Raw genomic sequence first — 20065 nt, 5'->3', positions numbered from 1 at the left:
TTGATGAATCTACACAGATGTAGTACTTCAGTACGTATTTCAAAAACACTTCGCAAATGACAAATGTTTTACCTGATTTGAAGAGAAACAAACAAACAAACAAAACTAGAAGCACTGACATCTATCTGCAAATATCTTTCTGGAAACTACACATCAGTGCAGTGCTAAAGGGTTTATCTAATATGCATTGAAATCAAAGGATCCACTGATATTTTTCATACCGATAGCAGAGTTGGATCCTGTTTATATGTTTTGCATCCTGCCAGTCTAAAGTTCAGCATTTCAGCAAACATTGCAACATTTTTCTTCTACTTCTGCCTCCCTAGGAGGGCAGTTTCTTCTCTCTTCTAAAATATCTCTGCTCATATTATCGTGGAAAGCAAAACTGCATTCACAGAAAAAGTGGCCCAGGCTCAGCTCCTTCTCTTCCACTTAACATCATTCTTTCCTCTTCAAATAAGATAAATTCTCTCTCACTGGCCCTTCATAAAATGCTAGTTATGAAAACTGCTCACGTCTCCTCTTTTCCCTCACAAAACTGTGGAAATGAAGTACTTCCAAATACAAATTGCATACTTTCTGAGGAAGGTGGGAAAACAAATGAACAAACAAAACAAAACAAACAACAACAAAAGCAAACAAGCAAAAACAGCCCCAAACTTTGAACAGATTGCATTCAATTCTTTTTCCCCTCCGACTTCATTGCAGAATGAAGACTGTATCAAAGAGCAGGTCTTCCAACATTCCACACAAGCTACCATTAATATCATCTGTAAGGAAGATCTAATGTGACCACTGAGAACAGTATCAGACCACGATGTACACATACACAGGCAAATACACAGAAAATCAAACACAAGATTTGCCATCAGAGACAAAGTAAACAACCTCCCAGAACTGTGAGAATTCCCCCCTGCCTTATTGTGAAGCTGAAATTTTGAATGCTTCTTAGAGAAGAGTACTTACGAGCAGGCAGAGAAGTCCTGGCTCTGCAACTGATGCTGCTGAAAATCCAGAGGAAGACAGCTGCCCTGCAGCCAGTGCGGGCAACCACAACCATCTTTCACTTCCTGGCTCCCTGTGCTCCAAATGCCAGACGTAGAATACCTGTTTTTCTCCACTTTAGATCCTGTCTTTGCTTCTCTTTCTTGGAGGAGGTGGTGAGTAAGTAAAAGAGGCAGGGCTTTACCTTGAGGTAGAAGCCAAATCCCGTCTCCGTTTGCTTTCACTGTTTGCAGCAGAGGGAGAAGGTCGCAGTACTTTTCTTCCTCTTGTTTTTCTGCGTTTGTGTGTGTGTGTGTGCCTTCTCCGACCAAGGGGATGGGGGTGGGGGGAGAAGCCACGAATATCGTAGAAGGGAAAATGGAATTTCTGAATAGCTGCGGGAAGATGGGGGGGTGGGGGGGGAGCGGGAGGGGGAAGGGGAAGGAGGGAAAGGGAGATGGAGAGGTAGGAAAAGGAGAGAGAATTATGGAGCTGGTGGTGCTGCTGGCGCTGCTGATGCTGCTGTTGATGCTGCTGCTGCAGCCGAGCCCTTCTTCCTGTGCAGAGCTGTGCTGCCGAGAGAAGATCCCTGCTCAGATATATGTACAAGATGTGCATGCACAGGCAGCCGGGGAGCCAAACACACAGATGCAGGAACAGGGAAAGGGAGAGGAAGAGAGAGGAAGGAAAGGCACTCCCGCAGCAGCGAAGCAGGCCAAAAGCCTCTCCTCACATATTCACCATCTTCTATCAGGAGGAAACGTAACCACCAGCCGCAGCAGCCTCCACCCGCCAGCCCGAAAGCAGATCAGAAGGGAAAATCCTCTCCCTAGCGCTGCCCTCCCTTTTTTTTCTGCATCCTTCAGCTCCTCCCTCCTCCTCTGCGCCCCTCTGGCCTCCAGGTTCCTCCCCGTCTTCCGCCGGTGCCTTAAAGCAGGAAGCCCGGAACCGCCGGCGCTCCGGTGACGCTGTCCGCAGTGCTGAAAGAGACGGGCGGCCCCCGTCTCGGCCCCGGGGCGCGGTGACACCGCCGCGACCGGATTCCGGCTCCCTTCCTCGCTGCCGCTCCCTCGCGCACTGAGGTGGTAGCAGCTCCCTAAGCACTACCTAAGCACAAGCCTAGGGGATCCGAAGCAGGCGCGAGCAGGCGAGTCCTCCGAGCAATCCTAGTGTTGGAGGCTGAGCACCATCCTGACTGCAGAGAGTTGGGGTGCAGAGCCTCTGATGTAAATGTGTTCATTCTTAATTTATTCTCATTCTGAGAACGAGCCAGGAAGCACACTACATTAAAGTATGACTGTGGTTTTCACCGTGACATAACTGGGCCAACGTGGCCATATCCTAGCCTGATGGTTTAGGCGTTTTACTAAACTGACTTCTCTTTTCCATCCCTCCACATCCATCCCACCACTGTCTTTAAACAGACTGACCTAGTAGTTATCACCAGATACAGTAGAATAATAAGGGCATGCAGCTATTAGTGGATTATTACAATCAATCAATGAGAAACATGAAAACAATTATTTATCTGGTGTTATATAGAGAAAGCTGAGAAGCTGAGAGCCATAATTTCCTTACAGGTGCCCCAAAGCAAACACAGATTATTTTGGTTAAAAATACACACACTATTAACAAGTACCTGCAGTTATTTAATGAGTATGATGAGATGGTTAAAACTGTTGAAAAGATGAGATTTTCAGAAATGCTTCAGGATATTAGGACACTCAAAACCATAGTCTTTGAGAGGGAGTACGCTGCCTACCTTTTAGGCCACTTTGAATAATTATCTATGCATAATACATGATATCTCAGGAGAGCTGTGGACTAGAGATTTAAGGCATAGGACATAGTTTCTATCCTGGGGGAAACTGTCCCTGTAATCCTGCCCAAATGCTGTAACATTTTCTCCTTGGATCTTCCCTTCCCTTATCCACATCAATATGGAGTTTTAACACACCTGTATTTTAAATGCTTTCAGAGCAGTAATGGCAACATCTGCAACAAGTATGGAATGAAAAAAGCTCAAAATGAATGCTAAGTGTCCTTATCTTTAGCTCTGTTTTTGAAAGAACGAATATTCTCATAGAGATTTATCTCTTTTCTCTGTCATCCTCAGTCTTCACCTTCTCTTTCCCATTCCTTACGTCAAGACACTTTCTGACATTCAGAAATCATTAGGATAGGCAAGTTTTTGAGGAACTAAGAGTGAAATATTAACTAATGCCATTGAACTAGCTCAAACTTACCTCTTTTTACAACTACTTTTTACCTCTCTTCTATTATCCTCCTTCCTTGTATCTTACAAATTCCCATATTTGTACATCTATATTTTCTGTTCATAGAGGTAGTTTACTATCAGAAATGGACAATATATTCATGGAAAACAAGAAAAACTTCTGTCTCTGACATGAAAAACATCAAACCACTTTTATCCTGAGGTTCTGAAATACTTTTGGTGTTCACTGGCCTTTATTATTCACCTGAGTAAATGACTAAGAAATTCACTGAGTAAGCATCTGATCAATTTGCAAACTATACTTATTATTTCCATGTACATCTGTCAAGCACAAAAAAACATTTTTTAATTATTATTTTATTTTTTTTAATATTTGCTCGTCACCCATTCAATTAAGTCTTCCACTGGACAAAAAATTGGTTTGATTTGAATTGTTCACACTTTACACTTCTGCATTTGTTAATTTGGTGTTTCAAAACCACTCTCAAATTATTCCTAACAAGGAACACAGTTTTGAAAGATGTTATAAAGGATAAGAGAATTAACATAAAGCTGGAAGATTCAGCAGGTCTATTGATGAGTGGTAAGTTGGAAGTGGTAAAAAGACTGATTGAAAAGTCAAAGATTGAAAAATGGTGCAAAGATTCCTTGTGGCTTGAAGTAGAAGAAATGGCACAGATTATTGCATTTTTCTCCACCTCAGAATAAGATCAGTTCTTAAAAACTGCATAAAATATTTAAATTCAGTAGAAACAGAAATGGGCTGTACAAGCTCCATGCAATTATTTTTAGTGGAATCAGAGCTGGGGTCTACAAAATCATTAACTTTGACTCTGTCACACAAAAATTATTACAAATATCTCAGGCATTTTTTACTGCTATAAAATATGTTAACCAGTGTACATATACATTTTATTTATAGTTTTCTCCTCACTCTCCCTAATTCAAGAATTCCAAGTTGAATGTATTAACCTTTGAATCGAAAACATTATCAAATTCTGTTAGGGAAAATATGAAGATATTAGATACTTCTCTCTACTATTCTTGCATGCATCAGTACAGGTTGGGGGATGAGCTGCTGGAGAGGAGCTCTGCAGAAAGGGACCTGGGTGTCCTGGTGGACGACAGGTTGGCCATGAGCCAGCAGTGTGCCCTTGTGGCCAAGAAGGCCAATGGCATCCTGGGGTGCATTAAAAAGAGCGTGGCCAGCAGGTTGAGGGAGGTGATCCTCCCCCTCTGCTCTGCCCTGGTGAGGCCTCATCTGGAGTAGTGCGTCCAGTTCTGGGCTCCCCAGTACAAAACAGACAGGGATCTCTTGGAAAGAGTCCAGCAGAGGGCCACAAAGATGGTGAGGGGCCTGGAGTATCTCTGCTATGAAGAAAGGCTGAGTGAACTGGGTCTGTTCAGCCTTGAGAAAAGAAGACTGAGAGGGGACCTGATCCAGGTCTATAAATATCTAAGGTGTGGGGGGCAGAATGGCGAGGCCGGACTCTTTTCAGTGGTGAGTGGAGACAGGACAAGGGGAAACGGCTGGAAACTGCAGCACAGGAAGTTCTGCACAAATGTGCGCAAGAACTTCTTTACAGTGAGGGTGACGGAGCACTGGAACAGGCTGCCCAGGGAGGTGGTGGAGTCTCCTTCTCCGGAGATGTTCAAGACCTGCCTGGATGCCTACCTGTGCGACCTGGTGTAGGGAACCTGCTTTGGCAGGGGGGTTGGACTCGATGACCTCTGGAGGTCCCTTCCAACCCCTACAGTTCTGTGATTCTGTGATTCTGTGATTCTGTGATTCTGTGATTCTTCCTCATAACCTTCGATTTGCAAAAAGTAAATGTGAGAATATTTCTAAGCAAGTTGTGGGACTCTCCTCCCCTCCAGGTTGATCTGGGCAGTGGCAAGATTCAGCACACCTGTTCTGCAACAGGCAAATTCCCTGCAATTTTTGTGAACAGGAACATGTTCTGTCCCCCTGCACAACATAGGTTATAGAAGTGTCCTCAAAGACTGGTACAGACACAAAAGGCCTGCTGAAGGAGGGACTTCAGCAAAGCTATTTCATCAAAAAATTAATCCTTCTTTTTTTTTTAGATCAAACACACAAGAGACATCCCAGTCTACAGTTGAACACTTCCTGGCGAACAGGAAGGCACTGAAGTTTTAAAAGTTTTTACAGTTACTACATCTGTACTCAAATTTTATTAAGCTTAATGGAAATTACACACACATACTGATGAATGAATCGATCGTTCTGAATTTACTAGGGCTGTCAGGAATTGTCTGCTAAATGGAATTAATCCTGCTAAGGGGCTAAATTTATAGTATGTGAATGTCAAGAAGAAAAACACAATGTCAGAAAACTTGAAAATATAATTAAGAATTTCAGACTCAGGGGGATCAAATGACATTCAATAAAGTGATCAGCTGGGACCACAGAAGAAAGTAAACCAAACTGAATCTGAAACTTTTGAATTCATTTTGGAACAGCCATGCTTATTTATTCCTAAAAATTATCATTTTAATATGCTTTTATTTTTGCCATTTTATATTTTAAGTTGCCAATGATCACTTGCATGTCAGAGCTCTAAAAATTATCCATAGTGGAATTTTTGTTTAAGTCTCAAGGATGGCAGATATGAGGTCTTCATACAGGAAAGATAAATGTAATGTTTTTCAAATTATGACCAAACAAGACTTAATTATAATATTTATTGAATTAAAAACTATAAAATAGGCAGCTCTATCACTGAGGGACCACATGGGTTTATTAATAATAACATGGATTTGTGTACTGGGACTCCTCTGAGGGAGAAGGAGGGCATATGAATACTGCAATCAACTGTGAGAATTTCCTAAGACCTAAAAACAATATTTGTTTTCTAGAAGCTTGGAATTTTCTTAACCTCCCTAATATATCTGCAAATGAAGATGAGGATGCATTAGCAGAAATTAGCTTTTTGCTTCTTCCAGGTTCATGAAGCTAAAAATATGGCATTATGATTTGCAATGCATATATTTTAATTGTCCATCATTGTTTCATTGGTGTAGTTGAATTAAAACGAAGAAGCAAATTAAAGAAATGGAAATGACAAAATATGTCTTGCACAAAAGTTTTCAGATTCATTCCACATTTTCTGTAGTCTAAACATTTGCTCAAGACAACAACTACCTTTATAAATTTATTTTGGAATATATTGATGAGTATCAATCTATATTGCAGAGTGAAAAAGTCATACAGTATATCTCAGTCCTACACAACAGAATTTGCATTTTATAAAAGTTAAAATACAGAAAAATAAACAAGCAAACAACTAAATTCTGACTCAACGATTTCCTGAGCTGGGGAAGTGCTGAAGAAGCCAATGATCTCTTCTCCCTGGTAATTGATGGTAGGATGAGCGGGAATGACAATAAGCTGCACAAGGGGATGTTAAGACTGGATATCAAGAACAATTTATTTTGATGATTATCAGAGGAGAAGTTGTTGTTGGCACATGCCTATCAGTGTTCAAGAGACGTTTAGACAATGTTTTCAATAACATTCTTTAACTTTTGGTAGCCTTGAAAAGGACAGGCAGTTGGATAAGATGACCTTTTAAGGACTCTTCCAATTAAACTATCCTATCCGATTCCATTCATATTCTGCATTATGATCAAAACAAGTAAAAAGATGTGGTGGTTACCTAACAGAAATTCAGCTCTTTTATACTAATTACCACTCTTATTTTGAGGTCATTTCCAGTGTAAGAGTCTTTGAAGAAACAGATGAATCTATTTACAAATACACCTGAACAATACAAAATCATTGTCTTCTCCAAGTTATGGTATTCATCTATACTCTAATCTTCTTTTTCTTATTTTTCTTTTGAGTTTGTCTTAGAAGACTGAATCAAATGTTTCCATCCTCATATTTAAGCACTATTTGCTAAATTTTTTTTATGGTTTTCATATTGGAAAATAATTTTGCATTCTTTCTACCTTACAAGTCTATTACTGAAAAATGGAAATAATATTTGAGAATCACTTTCTAGAAATTGACTGTAATATGCAGACTATTTTGTTATTCTGTTCTTCCATGGGCATACATTTTTTTACAAACTGATTGTTTGAGGAAATTATTTGGCAGAATTCACATAATCAGCCTAATGGGAAGCTCAGTCAGATCACGTATGTTACATACATAACACATGCGGCCTACAATTTTCTTTGAGTAAGAAGTACAGAATGGAGTCAGTAATAACCATCTGAATGCAGTGGTTCTTGGAGCATTTCAGCAAATTCATCAGAAAATATTATACTGAAGTATATTTAGATAATTTTCATAACACAGATTAAGTTATTGAAAAACTGACGGCTGGAAAAATCTATTTCTTTTCCTTTCTGGAACAAAGAGCAGAGTTATAACTCATTTATATTTAAAGTTCCCTTTTTATCAATTTCTTTCTTGCTTTTGTGGATTATCTAGCTGCTTTCTTTTTTAGTAATGTTATATACTGCTACTATCAACAGCAATAATATTTCAACTTGACTTCATAATTTCATACATCATTTAGATTTCTGCTAAATGACATATACATTAAATTATATTCTCTACATCCTATTTGGATCTTGTGTACATTGGACCAAAAAAGTGTCCTACTGAAACCAAAGAGAGTTTTGTTATGAAATCAGATGACAGTGGGGTTTTATCCCTTATAGATATATAACATCTGAGGAAGTCCTGTCTCCACAGAGAGATAGGGAGCATGCATTTCCTAAGTGTATAAAATAACACTGAAGATGTTAATCATTTTCCAAGATCAACATTAGACATGCAGTGAGTTGAAGTATTAGACCATCCAATGAAGTTTACTAGAGAAATTTAACTAAAACATACATTTAAAATATACACTTAAAATTATGCACTGAAATAGTCTTTTGCTCAGTTTAGTACATTTTCTGGAAGCATTTCATGGATGCAGAGGAAAATACATTAAATAAAAAAAATATATATGTATATTATATAGACACTGAATTAGAGTAACAGAAAAAAAACTAGTACAGTTATGTTGGAAATACTTCTAGTAATCTTTAAGGGAGAAATTTAAATACATCTGGAGCACTTCCTCCTGCAGTATGTGGGAAGAAAAAAGAAATCCTATTCTTTTAGTAATACATAGGCTGCAAGATAAATCCTGGAGAAAAGACTATCAGCTCTTCTTATACTATCATTTGTGACTGGATAAAGAGATGCCAGGTGACTTTTGCAAGATAGGCACAATTTAGTGAATGCAGTAAATAATTCCACGGTAAAATAATATTAAGAAAGCACTGATGTAATTTTTAGCTATACTTTAATTCTAATTATGAGCTGGATACAAGGAAAAAAACCCAGCATATTCCAAAAATCTTGCTGTCTTTAAATTGACAGTGAACTCTGGTCCATATTTTGGGAACTTGTTTGGTAGAGATTATAGAAATAATTCCCAACCTGTAGCTGTAAACTAGAGTTTTACATTAAGTAAATTGTGGCACTGAGGATACAGCCTCATTATCTACTCAAGACATATTTAACAGATTGTATGAGGTTAGCATGGTAATTTACTAAAGTTACTGAAGCACTGAAGCATTCTGAGCAAATATATATTTGCTTCCCTGTTATACTGCCTGCATCATTCAATCCCAATTACCACATTAATAAACCATAGTTATCTTCATATCCTATCACATACAGTGTATAGACACATGACAATAAAAGAACTTCAGTGTACTACAATTTACTCTGTCTTATAATATTAGGAACATCCGGAGTCCTCTTGAGCCACGCTATAAATTCTTTCATAAAATTGATTGTGGTTAGGTACTTTGTGTTACAGTTAGATCTGAAGATCCAGTAATTTTACATTATGACTCCAGGAATGCCTTTTATTAAGCACCTACAATGCACCTAGTACAAATCACTGTAGATGTCAGACATGAGTGAGTCTTCTGCTGTATGGGAACTGCTGAATCATGGCCTGAACCTCTGATTGATCACCTGAGGCGAGCAGTGAGTCAGCCCTGGGAGCACAGGTGAAGGCAATCCACCTGTGCTGCTTGCTGGAAGGGGTGGAGCCTGGCTACACCTCTCTTAAACCCATTAAAGAGCTGACTACCAGTAAGGAAGGATCTCTTCTGGAGATTGCTTATTTTGAGTTTTCTGGAAAGCCCAGAATAAAGGTAAGCTCTCTATCTATTCATTTTGGTTTAATAACCTGCTTAGCTAAACCCTCTTGTATATTTCTTATATAATTATAGCATCTGTATATTTGTTGATTATATGTCTGCATACTACTTGAATATGGTTACACTTAAAAGAGCAATACAGTTGTTTGTTTGTTTTTTTTTCCTGTCTGTGTATTGACCTGTCAGATAACTTTCTATTCATCTCTTGTATTTCATGTTTTGTCCTGTTTCTGCTAAGACTCTGAGTTCTGGCAAATATAAACAGGCTTTAGGAATATCAACTATTTAAAGACTTAGAAGCCTGGTAAGGTTTTTAAAAGTGAAAGTCTTAGATGAGCTTTTTGATAACTTCTGGAAGTCACTTACCATAAATATGCAGGCAATGCAATTGAGTGGGCTCTGGACAGTTTCTGAGCAGTGCCTGAGGCTCACAATGTTGCTCCTGTATCAGGTGCCTGGAAGAATGTTTCCATTCACCAGTTGGAGGTTTTCATTAGAGCCACTCGCACTCCTACTACCTAAAACTGAAAAGTAGACAGTAAGCTTTTGGTGAACTGAAGAGGGTGAAAACTTTCTGGCATGGTGCTCTGAAGACCCACAATATATTTTATTGTTGTACTGATATAAATGCTATGCTGTTATAGTTACATGCTGTAAAAGGGTTGACTGACTTATTCTTTGTGCAGAGTAGTACCGCTGTAGTCAGTCTGATAATATCTCTGGGAAGATATTAGCAGAGTATAGCAACATATAAAACATCATAGTTCTATAGGTGAAATAGATTAAACTAGTATGAAAAATACTCATAACCTACGGACTGTACACTCTTTTCTTTTTTACATCATTCAAAAGTGATGCATTGTAATCTCATAAAACTTCCTGCACTTCTTAGAACAGTGTTGCCTGCAGAGAGGTATTTAATATCATCACCTATCACTTTTGAATGGTGTCAGATGTTCAGTACCTCCGTCAAACATCTTGAAATATGTTGTAGTCCATATGGCTCTATTCACTTGCTTCTATGCAAAATTAAAAAGAGCATGCTATTTTATTATCACTTTTAAAAGACCTTAAATCTTTCTGGTAAATGTAGAGAAGAAGTAAAGTAAAAAAATGTAAAGAGAAGTATGTAAGAAAAGTATGCTATCTCCTTGAGAAACAGAAAGAATGTAGTCTAATTCTAAGTCATGCTGTGACAAAAGCACTGAGTCCTACTCTGTTTCCAACTTCATGATAAAGTAAGCCTTCATTGTTCTACCCACATACATGCCTGAAAATGTGGGAGATTATTAGATGCAAATGAAAGACTGAAAGAACATTCTTTATTCACCACTTCTACCTCTAGGGAAGACCACTCCATACAAGAATTCTAGTATGTGAGATACAATTCTGAAAAGCCTCCTCTAGAGAGGCTGTAAATAAAACATACAACATAACCTGCTTTCTAGGTGCTCACAGTCCACATGGTAACTTCTCTGCCAGCATGTGTACTGCCTACTTAGAAGCTTTCAGGACAAATATTTACCCATGCAAGGATGGTATGCATGGATATAAAAGATGTTGTTAGTTCCAGGGCAGCCACACTCCTCACAAACCAGCTATTTGAAATGATAGCAGGTCAGATGATGCATGTGAATAAGCACCTATGGCTTTTATAGACACAATCGTAGGGTTGGTTTGACAACTCAGATTGAAAAAAATATATTATTCACAGATAAAAAAAGTTTATCTCTTATTTATTAGTTTTCAGCTTCAGTTAACAATGACTTCATTTCAAACTTTGCTGTAACATCAACCTTGCTGCTCAGCCAGCAGTCTATAAGTTACAGCAAAAATGTCTGGTAAAACAAAACAATTGCATCTTTCTCCCTAACAAATCAGGTAAGGCTCCATCTGAATATGGACATCTAACTTTGAACTTGTCACATAATCCTCTCTTTACAGTTGACAAAGCACTGGTCAGCACTGTCAATGTCACTTGTGGTAAGGTTCATGTTACGCCAAAATAGAGTCAAATCATTAACACTGGAAATAGTCACTAAGTTCATGTAGTTCATCCATTCACCCACGATCAGACAAGTGAAGCACCACGAAAGGGTGTATTTCTTCTCCGTTAACTATGAGAAGAGCTTCAAGTGTCTTGAAGTGGAAAGCTGTGGAAAGATAAACATGGGTGTGATGAAACCTGACACAGAACAGAGATTCTGCTGTTCCCCACAGTGCATCAATTTCATGACAATACATGCAGGCAGAGCTGGTTCACTCACTGCAGGCAGAAGAATAATACATTGGGAACTGTGGAACTGCTGTACAAGATATTTTAAGATCCTTTTTCTTGCAAGCATAGTATGGATTTGAAATTCACTAACTAACAGCAAGCTGAAACTTTTGCTGTTAACAAGAAACCACAACAATTAGAACAATAAAAAAGTAACAAAAAGAAATAACGTGTTCATGAATCAAATCAAGGAGAAGATTGGATTTAGCAGCACACGTAAGCAATATACAGTTTTGCAGATCATAAAATAAAAGTAGGAGGCAATTGCATTGTTTTGGTTTTTTTGTTTAATTTTTTTATTCTGTTTCTCTCTTTTTTTCCTCTTATAAAAGACGTGGCATTACTTTTGAAGTCTACTCACAATAACTGCAATATAAAACCACTGAAGTATGGTGCTTCCCTTCAAATTAATGCAAATGCTTCATGGAAAAGAAAGCATTTAACTGCACTTGAAGATTTTTTTCATTGTGCTAACAGCTTGCAAATTATCAAAATTTAATAACAAATAGCTTTAAACAAATTAATCTAAACAAATTAATTAGTTAATTAAACAAAACACTGTCTTTTTAAGAAAAATCTTGTTGAGATTCTGAGAGCTCTGATGTAACTTTGTGAGATAAGTTTAACTTTACTATTTTCCTTCTGAAACTGAAATAAAGGGAAATTCCTTTGTCTCCACAATTCCTTTCAGAAATCTGGAACTTATACTACACTAAGCTATATGCTTATGTTTCCCTGTGGAATCTTCCAGCTTCTCCACTTATTTTAGAGATCATCAATCTCAAAGTAAAATATAAAAGAACAAGACATACTGGATCTTTGAGTGACTGTTGAAGAGCAAGATATATAGCGTTTTGCTTTCTTAACGATATCCTAAAGTCATCCTATTTCTGTTGTACTGACTCTTTCAAATCAGAGCAATTTAATTTTTTTTCCATGAATGCTCTCTGAGACTGGTAAGGAATGTCTCAAATGAACATAAGGCAATCAACACTTCATGGACAGTTTTACATTTGAAAGCTTTTCTTTGGAATTGTTTGCCTTCAAATGGGAGGCAAAGTTTTCTGGCTGAAGACTTGGCCTAGGAGTAAGTGATTCCAGTTTTCTACAGAAGGCTGGGAGAAGAAACCATTTTATCCTGTGAAGGCAAGAAAGATATAAGCTAGCATCTCCCTACTTCCTCTTATCTCTGTTAATTTAAATTTGTAAGGCCTGGAAGACAGGAATAAAAGAGTTCCTACTGAGATTCACAAAGCCAAAAGCTGTCACTCTGAAACAGCAGGCTTGATCACTCTGGACTACAAGTAAGTATGTACTGTCCTCTTAGTCATCAACTGACCACCACAGCCTTGGATAACTCACCACTACCAAAGAACGAATGGCACCTGACATCCAGGCATTTCTGGATCGAGGAGTGGTGAACCTCTTTGCTTTGCTGTGTCTGCATATCTGCCTGTTTGCTCTTTTTCTTCATTTTCTATATTTTCTTTTCATCTTCTTTTACTCTGTCACTCCTTGTAGTAGCTGTTGCCTATTATTGTCTTATCTGCAACACATATTAATCATAATTAGCAAATTAGCCAATTTTACCTCCAAGTGTGAGTTTGTTGGAAATATCTAGTGAGAGAAGTATCTATTCCTGATTTTTCTGCCAGTTCACTGGCAAGGGTGGTAAGACTTATGTCATCCAGAGCTGTGTTATTGGGGTGTAGATGCAAAAATGGGTACCCTGCATTACACATACACTTTTTTTTTTTTTAAGCTTGAGTCATATCTTAGGAGATCCTATTTTCCCAGGCCATTCTACTTGTGGCATCTAATTTTTCTGCAATTCCCTTTATTGCACTCTTTGTATAATTTGTAAATATTCATTGATTATAATAGGTATAGTTAATATGGTCTACATTCTCGTTGATCATCACCCACCAGGACAGTGACTCAAACCCTGCAGCAATTCGATTTCTCACCTTAAAATCATCAGGGACAACAAGAAGTGAAAGGTTTAAATCCTTAGCTTTCCCAGATAACAAACAATTACTGATATTAGTATACTTTGCAATGATGTTTTTCACAAGAGATACGTAATCATTTACATCTAATGCTGCACTTATCAAATTAACATTTCTAACAATTGCAAGAGCCTATATTACTGTCTTTGGATTCACAATTTTAAGGGTCCAGCTGGCTTCAGTTCCCACTGTGTTCGAGGGATGTTCTTAACTCTAGTATGATGTATCCACAATGTTTGTTCTTTTAATTTTTACTGTTGTTAGCAGCACCTGGAGCAGACCTATCCAGCTTGGTTCCAGGGGTGAATCTGAATGAGTTCCAGTATATACATATAATCTCCTGGTAAAATATTATGTATCAAACCATCAAGGCCTTGGTTTCTAGTTCCTAGAACCAGTTTCTTTGTTTCCCAAAGCTATTCCTGTAGACTTATCACATACTTGGACCTGGGTAGAGATCCCCGTTTGTACAACATAAGGCCTTTTGTACGGTATTTTGAAAGGACTTAACTCCTCTTTTGGCTCTAGGTTTCGTTCTGGTCCTAAGGAAGGCCAAAGGCAACAACTGTGGCCAGGATAGTTCAGCTTCCTGACCTAGTTTTACACCCTGTGATTTAATTAGATAGTTCATCTTTTTCACCTGACCACTCGCCTGTGGTCTGTGTGCTGTATGCAATTGCCAATCTATTCCCAGTGCTTCCTGCCTTGTTGGACAGTCTCTGCAATAAAATGGGTTCCCTGGTTGAAAGGTATTATAGCAAGACACCCAAACCTTGGAGTAATTTCCTGCAACAATACCTTGGTTATTTCTTTGGCTTTATTAGTCCTGCAAGGGAATGCTTCTGGCCAACATGAAAGAGTATTGGTTAGAACTAGCATAACCTAAAACCCTCCTTTTACCTGGCAGTTCTGAAAAAAATTAATTTGCCATTGTTGCCCTGGAAGGTTCCCTTTCCCAACAAGCCCCACTTGTGCCTGTTCCTGGTACTAGAATTGTACAGTTACTTTCTGGTGCTGTACCTCCCCATATATTTTATGTTCCCTTAGAACCAAATTCTATATAATACTAAAGGGCACAACAATGTGTCCATCTGGATATGCACCCACCTGTCAGCTTGCTCTCTTCCCTTCTAAATCATTAATTAGATTCCTATCCTCTCTAGAATGCCTTATAGGTTCTGAGTAAGGTTCAGATTTTTGAAGTTTACCACCTGGAATTAAAGCCGTTCTCCAATTTCTTTTCCTTCAGCTGCCTGTTTTGCCACCTGATCCACCATCATATCCCAGTTTCCTGCACAGTGTCACTCTTCTGATGTCCTTTACAATGTATAACAGCCATGATGTTCTTTGGTAGATTTACATCATGCTGAATTTGTTTTCCTTGTGTGTAAGCAACCTTTGCTCTTTCCAGATGGCACCATGAGTGGGTACCACACCAAAAGCACATTTAGCATCTGTCCATATATTTAAGGTTCTTGTCAAGGCAATTATTTCAGCCTTCTGAGTGGAAGTCCCCACAGGTAATGGTTTTGTGTCATTTACCTTGTCAGTAGCAGTTGCTGCATGTCCTGCCTTACAGTTCCTTGTCTCACAAACCTGAAACTGCTTCCATCAATGAATCCAGGACTCCTCAGCGTCGTCCAACGATTCCTCCCGTGGGTCTGACCAACCAGCACAGATAGTCTCCGTGCAGTCGCACACTGCTGGCTTGGAGGTAGCTCTGCACTGGTGTTCAGCAAGTTGCTTCCTTCTCTTTGATCAGTTGTGCTTTCTGTTGAGAAACTTGATAGCCATTTAAATCAAGAAATTCAGCAAGCTCACAGTCCATTGTACACAGTCTTCCTTTGTTACTGTGGCATCCACATACTGCAGCAAAGTTCCACCTTGGGACAGAGAAACCCAAGTCAGGCTCATGAGGTGACTGGTTCTCAAAAATCATTGGGCTGTTCTCACAACCCTGGGTAACACTGTGCAGGTTAACTGAATTTTTATTTATTCATTTATTTTTCTCTCTCCCTGTATTAGGGTTTTCCTATTCAAAGGCAAGTAATTTTGGACTTTCTTTGGCAAAACCAGGCAGAAAGATGTGTACTTCAAATCCAGAATGGGTAAATGCCATCTACTCATTCCTGAACTTGGTTAATAAAGTGTGTGGTTTTACCACCATGGGTTGTATATCTTCAACACTTGTATTAATTGACCTCAAACCTTGTATTAAATTATAGCTCTTGACATCTAATTTTTCACTGGCAAGATTGGGGTGTTGTATTTGGATTTCTATCCAATTAGTAATCCAAAAAGTTTTTTTTATTCCTCTTACAATCTCGTATCCTCAAAGGGTATTGATTTACCCTGGCTGGGCTGACTCCCATCTATAACTTAACTTCTACTGGGCTGCACTTTTGGCTGTGCCAGGCATTTCTGATGCCTGCAATCCTGTGTACACCTTATTTAGGATTTATGTAACTTCTGGGCGTACAACATTTGCTTTTCCCAGTTTGTGTTAAAGCCAGACTTACAATTTTCAGTTAATTGGTCTTGCTTGACATTTAGCTCTAATTTTCTCTACTGAATTTTATCTCTGCATTCGACTGTTCTAACATGCTATGCTCGAGTAAGAGTTTTGGAGAACCTGGCATGTACAAGAGCTTATATATTCCTACTTGTTCTCCTAGCCTGTATTTAATTGGTCCCCAAAAAGTAAACTTCTCTTGCTAGTAGCTCCTACAACTATTACAAAAATCATCTACGGGTAATAGTTCTTGATGTAGCACAGAGTAAGAGGCACCTGTATCAGAAAATAAACCTCTTTACCCTGCTTCCCAAGCTGCTTTTGGTCCAGTGGGGGTGGAACTCTCCCTGAGCCCTTCCAGTCTTCCCCTTGCCTCCTCCCTGAGGGAATCTTTGGGTCCTCAGGCCCTGTTCTAGTGCAGTAATAGAAACAGCTGCTATTGTTCTTCCCAATTTTCTTACTTCCCTTCAATCTCTGTTTCACAATCAATTGTTCCAGATCCCTCACCACTCTTCTCAGTAAGGATATCCCTATTACACCTTGCTCAACTTTGCTTTCCTCAGCCTGTGTTTTTTTTCCCAAACCTTTTTCCACTCTCCAGACTTTCATAATCACAGACATTACTAACATTATATTTCAGTTTCACCCCCCTCCCCAGGTTTCCAGTGCTTACACTGGGATATCGGGTTTCCTGAGGCAGATGACGGCTATTCTCACTTTCGATGTCCCGTCCCATCCCCATTCACAAGCAATGCACCCTTTACAGTTACAGCGGGAGGCTCCGGCCCCCAGCTCTTTCTTTCCAGTCCGAGTTGCTCTTACAAGCCGCGGAGGGGGGAGAGGGTGGTGCAGGGGATGTGTTCTCGTGCCGGCCCAAACTCACTCTTTTCCTTAACCTTTTTGCCGGTCGTTTGTTTGTTTTTGTTTGGTTTTTTTCTGCAGTTCCACTATTTGTACCCTCAATTACGTTTCCATGTACCACTAACATTAACTTCCACATACCATCAAGACAGTTTCTCCTACTCCCTTCAAACTCCACAAATCAAAAGATGAAGAACTTCAACTTCCACAAACACTCAGCACTTGGTCTCATGACTAGAGCACTCAATTATTAAAACTGATCCCGTTACTCCATTAATGTTCCAGATTTCTTATTCAATATTTCCCCTGGATCACCAGCAATGTTTCTCCAGTGAGCCAAAATACAACCCTGGGGCTCTTGTCGGTATCATTTTAGACACCCTTTGTTCCATAACAGCCAAGTGATGCTTTCACATAACCACTTAACAATCACAAAGACAGTGACAATAATCAGTACGATTTATCCTCAGGATCCTTCCTTTCTCTGCCTCCCTCCAGAGCCCAACCTTCCTTCTGTATTCCCTTCCTACACTTGTGTAGCTGCCCACCTCCTCCTTCTCCAATAAACAACATATCAATGATAAACATCATTTTCATCCGTAAGTAGAAATTAGGCCCTAGAAATTGATCTATTTGTTCTGCTACGCTTACAGGATCCTCAATTAAGGAATTTATTTCCTTCTTGAAACTCCTAACTCCTCTCCTATTTCCCTTTGACCTTCCCTAAGTGGACAAAGTGAAGTATTAGTAAGGTTAGTGTTAGAGAAAGGAAAAACTCTCCAGGTCCCATTCACGTTGCTCCAATTCCCTCAGTAATCGAGAGTGCATTCTCTTTCCAGGACCCTGCATGGGATCAGCAGCGCAGCCACTCTCCTTCTCTGGAGATATCACTGCCGCTTACATTGCTTTAGAAATTGAAGGGAGGGAAGTTATCTAAGGGTACCTCGCTCCAATTCTCGGATTAATAGGGGTGCACTGCTGGCACTTCGTAAAGTGCACAGGGTTCCGCACACCAACAGCTCCCTCCCGAGACTCACCCGAGTCTCCACTGACCACCAAGGCAAGAATTAAATTCCCTTACCTTGGTCCGTGCACGAAGTTACCGGTCTGCATGGGTCAACACCCGTGCCTGCCTGCCCCTTGGCTTTCACAGAGCCCGTCCTTTATGTAACACTCTCGGTTTTTTATCGGCCGTCCCAAGGAGTCACCCCACCACCCAGACAGGACCGCTGCAATCAGCGGGGTGCACCTATCCTGTGCAGGGCAGTTGGGGGACACCCAGAGAGGCGATAATAATCCCGGACGAGCCCCCAAATTGTTGGAAATATCCAAGTAATTTTGTCAGGACAGTATCTGATAAAAGCAGGTTTGATTCGCCTTTGCAATGGCGGGCGTCCCGCAAACAGAAGTACCCTTAAGGACACAATGACAGCTTTTTGTACCTTGTTTCCCCCTTTGCTTATCCCCCTCCCCTGTTTCCCCATTGGCTGGGTACTCCAGGTTCACAATCTTACCAAGGTTTACATTTGTTAATTGGTGTGTTATCTGGTGTCAGCCAGCGGCCATCCTGCTGTATCCAAGATGCCTCAGTGCTCTTCTTGTCGTATTGATATGGTGATTTTCTTTAAAGCCTTCGCTAAACAAAGAGCACAGAGGGAGCGGGGGAGGGGGGGAGGAATGACGGACCTTCCTGATGTCTCTTCAGGCTCTTCCTTGGGCATGGCATTGCTTGTTCTCTGGTTTGATCAATCTCGTGCGGGATATTCTTGCAATGTGTATGATAAAATATACATTTATGCATCTATATACGGAGCTTGCATTGCTAAGGAAGGTCCGTCTAATGGATAAATGATGCAAACTATAAGAGATCCCCCCCAAATAAAATAGAAAGACTGCCAAAAAGAACTATGACAGCAGAGACCATGAAATGAAAAAATATTATCCAATTCTAATGCAGAAACAACAGGAGATGTAACTCAGGAGACAGAAAAACATTCACCTCCCTTGAAACCACTGGAACAAGTTGCCCAAGGAGGTTGTGGATGCCCTGGATGTATTCAAGGCCAGGCTGGATTTGGCTCTGAGCAGTCAGGCGGATGACCCTGCTTGTAGCAGGGGAGCTGAAACTAGATGATCCTTGAGGCCCTTTTCAACCTGGGCCATGTCATGATTCTATGAAATCCATTGAGTGTGACAGGACAGATGCACAGTAATACTTTCATTTCTGGTGACTGGATACATGCACTCGATCACTCCTAACTCTCCACCCTGTGCAAGAGGAGAATAACAATTAAAATCTTACAGATATGTGCTAGTACTTCTCATGGCATTTCCAAACTAGTTTAAGGCTGTGAGAGGTTCTTGATTTGCATTTTTTGTTACACCAAATAAAATACCAAAATAAAATCATTATTTCTCACTTCACTACATAAAGGATGGAGCATTTGAATCTGTGTGCTTTTCTTTTATTCTCAATGACCAAATCTCTCACTAGCTTCATGGTGAGCTAGACTGCATTTATTATCCTTCAGGGTTCATAATATTTTCCCAATATCTCACTATTTTCTGATAGCACTGAGGAAAACAGTACTGACTACCGACTAACTCTTCTTCCCAGTTTATCTCAAAACCACACAAATTCCTTACTTAGTTAGTTACACCTGAGCATGAGTCTTGATTACTGAATAAGAAATGTATATAGGAACAAGTTCTGCCTTCTGGAAGGGCTTCTGTGTCATACAGTCCCAGATAAAAAATCAGTCTGTTTATCACTGGCTTTAACTCACTGTAAGATATTATTCTGTTAACATCAGGGTCTCAAAGCTTGCTGGGGGCACAGACGGACTTGTTCAAGTCCAGGCAAGTCCTGGGCAAAGGTTGTGAAAGGTTGAGAACTTTGATGGACAAGTCCTGGGCAAGGGTTGTGAAATCCTTTGTCTGGGGGACACAGATGGACAAGGCCAGGGGCAAGGAGAGATGAGCTG

General features: G+C 39.7%; 1 protein-coding gene and 1 long non-coding RNA gene across 3 annotated transcripts in view; both read right to left on the bottom strand.

Annotated features, from left to right (window-relative positions):
* CNTNAP2 (contactin associated protein 2) overlaps positions 1-1272 on the bottom strand; it is a 663767-nt gene extending 662495 nt beyond the window's left edge. The window contains exon 1 of the mRNA XM_042886519.1: positions 967-1272. Coding sequence (XP_042742453.1) covers positions 967-1060 — 94 coding nt within the window. The 5' untranslated portion in view covers positions 1061-1272. The remainder of the gene's footprint in view (positions 1-966) is intronic.
* Positions 1273-11140: 9868 nt separating this feature from the next.
* On the bottom strand, positions 11141-18713 carry LOC122188322. 2 transcript variants are annotated; one of them, XR_006181550.1, is made up of 3 exons: positions 18596-18713; positions 15251-15591; positions 11141-11574 (listed from the first exon to the last, which is right to left on the bottom strand). It is a non-coding gene; the product is annotated as an uncharacterized LOC122188322 (long non-coding RNA). The 2 variants fall into 2 exon arrangements; XR_006181551.1 differs by lacking the exon at positions 18596-18713 and adding an exon at positions 18163-18468.
* Between the last annotated feature and the right edge of the window lie 1352 nt (positions 18714-20065).

Source organism: Lagopus leucura, unplaced genomic scaffold, assembly GCF_019238085.1.
Source record: "Lagopus leucura isolate 7727_CA_CO unplaced genomic scaffold, USGS_WTPT01 Super-Scaffold_100058, whole genome shotgun sequence".
NCBI lineage: Eukaryota > Metazoa > Chordata > Aves > Galliformes > Phasianidae > Lagopus > Lagopus leucura.
Note: the sequence above shows the minus strand (reverse complement) of the source record. Positions and strands in the feature narration are given on the sequence as shown.